This window comes from Haplochromis burtoni, unplaced genomic scaffold (assembly GCF_018398535.1).
Source record: "Haplochromis burtoni strain Fernald_Lab_line unplaced genomic scaffold, NCSU_Asbu1 Contig_183, whole genome shotgun sequence".
Taxonomy (NCBI): domain Eukaryota; kingdom Metazoa; phylum Chordata; class Actinopteri; order Cichliformes; family Cichlidae; genus Haplochromis; species Haplochromis burtoni.
In genome coordinates, this window is record NW_024582544.1 from 338576 (window position 1) to 345878 (window position 7303).

Consider the following 7303-nt stretch of genomic DNA (forward strand, 5'->3'; position numbering starts at 1 on the left):
AAAAAAACATCTTCTAAAATGTGGAGCAGCAGATTGCTTCTTTAGTGCAAGTTCAGTGCAGCTTTGCTGTTGTTGTCTGTGTGATATTAATACTTCACCCTCTTGTGAAAACACAGAGTACACTTTCACACTCAGCAGAAAGTAGTTTACATGTGGCAGACCACCTAGGAGGCTGCGATTACATCTAAAGACGCAGAGTATGCTCAGAAAAGCGGTGTGTGAATAACAGTGAATGAAGAAGAGCTGTTACTTTACATGTTTGAATACATGCTGGGGTCTTTGAGCTTATGATAAGAGACTTTTTTGTGGAGACTTATGCATATCATAAGTCATGATCATCTTAGTAAATACGTAATTTTCAAAAAATAGATACAGACACACTTTTAATGCATGTAATAAAGCTCATTTTAAAATCATTGGCACGTGTGTTGGGTTTAATTTAATTTATAGAAAGGGGTTGGTATAAGATTTCCTTACAGTGTTCCTTGGACTTTGCTAAGAACTCACGTGAACAGGCTAACTGGCAATCTGATTGGCCGACGTGTCTGCACGTGTACCGGCAAAATCCTTGACGGTTACGTAAGTGGAGCAGCGCAAGGGACTCACTGGATGGAGGGCTACAGTGTCCGAGTGGGACGACTGGAAGATAATTTATTACAAGGAAGGATCTGTAAACGATCAGTTAGGAAATAATGGAGGAAACAGTAAAATGTGCATATGTTGTGTTCGTTCCGTTCCGTTTTGTTTGAATTTATTCTGCAACAAAATATACAAAAACTACATCATAGATAAATAAACATTAGCATTTTCTGAAGAATAAAAAGGACTGTAAAATATACATTTTCGTGTTTGAAATGTTTAATTGTGCATAAGCTTAAAGTGGAGTAGGTGATATGATGACGCTTTAGGTCCTTTAGTTTGTAGTAGTAGTAGTAGTAGTAGAGGGGGAGGGGTGGATGGTGAAACACTCTTGCAAGAGTTGGATTTGGAGGATAACGTGGCTCTGAGAGCACTCAGTCCATCTGTATGTCAGCCTGTCTCCCCTTCTCATATTACAATTAAAGGGACAAAGAGGGGGAGGAAACGCGGTATAAACCCCTTAACCCGTAAAATGCGTGAGCGTATCCTCTACATTCTCCAGTAATGAGTGAGATGTATGTGTTACTCATTTTTAATCTCTGAAATATATCATTAAAAAAAATAATAAAAATGTTCATTTTAACACCTCAAGTGTGGTTCACTTGACTGTTTTATCATTTAGACTGTCAAAAAATCACTGTTTAAATGGTTTTATATTGGCTTAACTCTGTTGTAGCTTTCAAATGACGCCTTAAGGCGAGAATGAGAAAAGTAGGCAGGCAGTGAGCAGTTAGATACCCGGCTTTTTCTCAGTCCACGTGTGTTTCTTCCCAACTTTACCCGCCACCGTATTCCTGGAAATCAAGCAAGCGTATGTATCACTCCGCGCATAGTCCCGGCTTCAGTGTGCAATTAAACCAAATTGCCGTCACCCCCTTTTTTTCCGCGTGGACTTAATCAAAAGAGAAACCGACAGCGGTTATATCAGCGGTGGATATGATTGCCGTTAACGACACTTTGTTGGCTATTATGTTTTGGCGCGAGTTTAGCGGCGGCGGAAGGATCGCGGCGTACGCCCTGTATTAAACTCAGTGACCGCTGCAACCACACCTACTCTGGCTGATACAAGCGGCGGAGGAGAGAGGAAAAAGCAGGATACACCCGAAATGCTGCCCTGCACAAACTTCAATTTTACACGCAGAAAGTTTCACTTGGGCAGGATTTTCTAGTCGTTTTTGTCTCGCTGTGGACTTTGCTGGATAAATAGGGCATTTCTACTTTTTGTCTTTATTTTGAGTGCATTCTCCTGTAAGGACAGTTGAAGGTAAGACAGCTGTTTTATCAGAAACCTCATTGCACGCATGTGAGAATGGGGGTTTTTGTGCATTTCTTTGTATTTTTTTTTCGCTTTTGGTGTATCTTAGCGGTGCTTCAAAGAGGAAAAAATGACTGCCGGTTTCACGTGGGGTCCCGGCGCTGTTTAACGCATGCGGGATTTAAATGACCGTCAACGCCGGTTAACCTTTAAATCCTTTTACGGACTTTGTGCTTTTACGAACGGTTGACTTTTACTTTTCTTACGGAGATTCATTCTTAGACTCCGTGTAGTTATTTATATTCTATTTTTCTAGTGTGTCACCTTAGTGAATTTGGTTAAATGAATCATTGCACAATAGATTCTGCAGATGCATGAAGGCAGGACGACCTAACAGCAGATGCGTTCAAAAACTTAAGGAAATTCGTGCTCTTCTGTTTTCACATTCCAGCTGTGCTTGGTCTCAAGTATTTTTGGTCGAAGTCCTTCTTTCGTGCAAGAGATATTTTGGATACGTTAAGAGAGAGGGAAGTGTAGAATGTATTTAATATTGCTGCGTAATCGTTGTCTGCGCTCTGCATTTAAGTTGTAGCTCAGCTTTTCCCAGGCTGTGATGGTAAAGAAAGGCAGCCTTTAACTCCCGGACACACACTGCTGCTTTTGTTCTCCCACACTGCCTGCTATACATGCACATACCATACGACCCCACAGGAGTATTATAAGAGTTCCCCCTCCCCCAAATAGGACCATAGGTCAGGCTGTTCCAGCTGAAACGACCTTGGTTAAATGAGAAATGCTTTTTTTTCTTTTTTTTTTCAGTGAAACTTTTTTAAAGCTTTTGTTGTTAAAGCTTTTGGGAGTGGCTTCTAATTGAGTAGAACATCAACATTTAGTGTCCCATACATGTTTTTGCGTGTGTGTGTGCTTAATAGTGTATTTCTGAACAGAGTTGGGAAACTGTCCTTTGTGTTGTGCCAGAAAGCTGAGGTTTTTTGTATTTGTGTTTAACAGCAGCAAGCGGCCTAAGTATCGTAGCAAATGCAACGCACCCATTCCTTTAGACTCAGAGTATTGTTTTCTATGTCAGCAGTCAGCCTGACTTAATTTGCGAGTGTTTTATTATTCTGAGTAGGAACAATGTAAATGGTGGAAAGAGGTGTAAAGTTTCTGTGTGTCCCAGCTGTTCCTGTGATGTCATGGGTAGGGGGGTATTTTTTTGAGGAGGAGGGGGGGGCTTAAGGGCCTCCCCAGGAGCAGAGGGGCGGGGTTATAGTGATGTAAACACAGATAAAAAGGTAGAGCCTGCAGGTTGGGGACTCAGTCTAGAGGAACAGGTTAAAACTATCACTACAACAGGTGTTGCTGCTGCTGGGAGTAACCCAATAGACGCTGACTCTGCGCTGCTGTAAAGACACTACTGGATTAGCTTCTCTGGATTTTAACTTTATAAGCTCCACTACCTCTTAGATTTTTAATTTATACCGTTTTTTGTTGTCGTTGTCACAGATTTCAAACATGTTGGAAAGTTTCACTCAGTCGCAGGACTGGTTTTGTTCAGAGCCGCTGCTCTTTGATGACGAGTTCTGCCAAAGCCTGATGAAAGACCTCCAGGCATTACCGACACCTCCGCAGTCGCCCCCCATGAAGTCTGGGCTGGGTGGTGATAAGCCTCTGTCCAAGGAGGACCAGCTCAGCTACGTGTCGGATATTCTACTGGAGGACCATGACATGCAGCTCAACTGGCAGTGTGACTTCTTCCACTCTGATGCTGAGAAAGAAGGCGAGCTTAACCAGCCCTGCTCTGAGGAAGCTGAGGACTGCCTCTGGCAGTGCCTGGCAGCTGAGGAGAAGCTTGTCTCCTCACTACTCGGTTGCAGCCCCGTACTATCTGACATTGATACCCGCATCTTTGAGGAGATCGCCGGCTCCACACTTGACTGCCAGAGCCTTATGGAAGCTCCGGAGCCCAGTGAAGCCACATCAGACTACGGATCAGTTGGTGGCGAGCTGTCCACATATTCATCTAGCGACTCTGGTAAGTTGAATGTTTTCATTAAGTTGTAGTGCTGATGATCAACTCTTACTTTAATCTCAGTCCTGCTTTGTTGTTGCAGTGCTTATCAGTATAAACACCCACACCCAGAACAGCCTCACTGGCATTTCATTGACAATTCTGTTAATGTTTACTGGCACTAAGCCCAAACTGTTCTGTGTTCAGCTTATCAAGACAGCAGCACCCACCTTTAATCTGCAGAAGCCTTAATGGCTGAAGTGTGTTATTAAGGTGTGGGTGAGGTTTAAGATGTTGAGTGACATTAAGTAGATTAGGGGTTTTAAGAGAAATGTGTGTGTGACTCATGTTTAGCAGTGAGAGTTGTAGCTCAATCTATTACGTTTTTAATGAGTCATTTTACTACCTTAAGCCCTGCAGCATCTCTGGGCTAGAACGGAGATGGCAGATTGGCATTTATATTAGTTTTTCAGTGGTTACTATCTCTTAGGATATGATAGCTTGTTGTGATTTGGTAATTCCACTGGAGTTCTTTGTGGATGTTGTAAACTTTTAACTATTTCAAGTTAGATTTTCACAACTGACTGGTGTCCTTGGTGGGCTTTGTGCAGTCTATACGGTGTGTCCTTTTAAAAGTTGTGCCACAACCCACCAAGATTATGACATGGTCATGGGGGGCCAAAGAACTACTCTAATTTTTTTTCTTTTTTTTTTTTTTCCTTACAGAGGAGGAAATTGATGTGGTGACTGTGGTCCGCTGTTCCTCAAGTTCCTCCCCTGAGCCTTCATTGGCTGAACGTCAGCAGAAGCAAGAAGAGGAACAACGTGCTCGGCAGCGATACCGCTTTGAAATCCAGCTACAGCACAACTACGCTGCTCCCTGCCCTGCATCACCACCGCCATCAAACAAGCGTGCACGAGGGAGCGATGGCCCGTCACGCTTCCACTGCCTTTCACGCAGTTCTTCTTCATCAACCTCATCGCGTCACTCATCCCGAAACTCAACAGAGACTGAGGATGAGGAGGAGCGGAGAAAGACTCACAATGTGATGGAGAGGCAACGCCGAAACGAGCTAAAGAACTGTTTCATGCGCTTGCGCGACAACGTGCCTGAGCTGTCGCACAATGACAAGGCATCTAAGGTGGTGATCTTGAAGAAAGCCAGAGACTGTATTTATAGTTTAGAGGATGAGTCCCACAGACTGCAAACCAGGAAAGACAAACTTAAAGCCAAACAGGAAAAGCTGAAAGCCAGACTAGAGCAGCTCCGTAGGTAACGGACCAGGATTGGACATTTGTAGGTTTTCAGAGACTTCTTGGGTCGGGGAGGGCGGGGTAAGGGAAGAGACTTTGTAGATAGATGGGAGTAAGAAATAGCTTTTCCTGCTGGAAAGCGCACATACAGTTGTTTCTGTCATGTAGACTGTATATTCACATGCACACAGTTTCCCTGGACATGATATAACACACATTGCCTCATAATTAATCTTTGTCATGCCTTGACTGTAGAGTGTAGTGCATTTCTTTCTTTTCTTTTGGTCCCCCTGCCACCTCAATACACAAGACAAAGACAACATCCTGTCATTTCTTTTGCGTCATCTGTGGGAGTATGTCAAATGTCAATGATTTAAAGCAAAGTCTCAATTAGACCAATTAACTGGAAGCCACTGCAGTACAGTGTTGTAGTTTAATGAAACTTGAATATTATTTTCAGGATCTTTTATAGCCATATTGACTATGATCCCTCCATTCTCACAGGTCTTTGGTGGCTTTAGAGTTAATTGTGCTTTGTTAACTTTGACTTAATGTCATTACAAAGTTGTGCCTTCAGCCTTGTATGGCTTTTACGTTTGGGCTAAACACAACTATTACAGAATAATGTGTGTTAATCCCAACGCTGTACACTGCAATGCTTGGCCACAGTTCAGCTCAACACTAGTTCACTCACTGAGTCATGTGTTATCTGTTAAGCTCAAAGGTGAGCCATATTAAGTGGACTTCAGGTTTGTTTTTTGTTAAGACTGAACTGCAAGCTTTGCAAAGCAGCCAAAGTTTGGGCAAAATCTCTAACATTTATAGTGTGTGTGTGTGTGTGTGTGTGTGTGTGTGTGGGTTTTTTTTTTTTTTTTTTGTTTTTAATAAACAAAAACAAAAAGAGGACAGACTCAAAGTTTTAAATTAATAGTCGGAGGAGGCTGCAACAACCGCAATCATAGTCACTTGATTCAGTCATTTTTCTTTTGTGTCAGTTCAGGTGAGGAAGTGTCATTTTGATTGGTCAGTTGGTGGCCCTTGTACTTGGATCAAATTTTTAAAAAATGAACAGTGTTTAAAAGAAACAAAAATCACACTACTTATGATTTGAAATAAATATTTTATGTAAAGACTTATCAATCAACAAGGGCCACTCACTAATAAACATTCCCTGTTTTGAAAGGTTGGATTCACAGGCTGTTCTATACTCTCGCTGTAACACACAAAAATAGTTTATAAGACATGAACATGTCCAGCAGAATCCTCGACTGTCAGGTGATTAATTTGCTGATGTTGCTATTAAGGTTAATAATGAAATGTGCAGATGGCCTAATTAGGTTTTGAAGTAAGTTCTTCCTAAATCAGTAAGTATTTGACATGTTGATAGCCAGAAGCAGTTTTGCCTTGAGATGCGTGCTGTTCAGGACACTGTCTCCTTTGTTTTCAAACCAGTTCTTTCAGGGAAGCTTAATTGTATTTCTGCAAATATTTAACTGTTCATTTCATAGAAATTAGTCATATAACTGCCTTGTAAACATAAAGTGAGCAGGGATGACTCAATTTTCTTTAGGAAACCTACCTCCACCTGGCTGCAATCGGGCCTGTGATGTTTTTGTTTGCCTTTTGTTCTGTTGTACATATTGTACAGTTTTTGTTCAAGTGTACATTTAATATTGTAATATAACTTATTTTAGTCTTATTCATTCTCTGTTGTGAATGCACTTTTTTTTTTTTGGTTTTTAAATAAAATTTAAAGTGTAAATTAGAGATGAAGTTTTGTGTGGTAATTTATTATGTGTTGTCAGAGCACTTACCAGAAGGGACAATTTGGGGGGGGGGACTGTGACATGCTATTAATGTCTCTTACAAAAAACCACTTGATCAATATACCTGGAACTTTTTATTGCCTAAGAGAACATACAGTGGGGCAAAAAAGTATTTAGTCAGCCACCGATTGTGCAAGTTCCCCCACCTAAAATGATGACAGAGGTCAGTAATTTGCACCAGAGGTACACTTCAACTGTGAGAGACAGAATGTGAAAAAAAAATCCATGAATCCACATGGTAGGATTTGTAAAGAATTTATTGGTAAATCAGGGTGGAAAATAAGTATTTGGTCAATAACAAAAATACAACTCAATACT

At 41.4% G+C, this 7303-nt stretch overlaps 1 protein-coding gene across 1 annotated transcript; it reads left to right on the plus strand.

The window, feature by feature from the left end:
* Window positions 1-1583: 1583 nt before the first annotated feature.
* On the plus strand, window positions 1584-6926 carry mych (myelocytomatosis oncogene homolog). Its single transcript, XM_005946941.3, has 3 exons — window positions 1584-1903; window positions 3401-3929; window positions 4632-6926. Exons 2-3 carry the CDS (start codon window positions 3410-3412, stop codon window positions 5180-5182), a joined length of 1071 nt encoding a protein of 356 aa, XP_005947003.1. The 5' UTR covers window positions 1584-1903; window positions 3401-3409; the 3' UTR covers window positions 5183-6926.
* The last annotated feature ends 377 nt before the right edge of the window (window positions 6927-7303 follow it).

Bases quoted from the DNA above. Each gene is read 5' to 3' on its own strand.
- mych (XM_005946941.3), top strand. From the start codon at position 3,410: ATGTTGGAAAGTTTCACTCAGTCGCAGGACTGGTTTTGTTCAGAGCCG. The intron at 3,930-4,631 runs GTAAGTTGAATG...TTTTCCTTACAG, and splicing joins ATATTCATCTAGCGACTCTG to AGGAGGAAATTGATGTGGTG.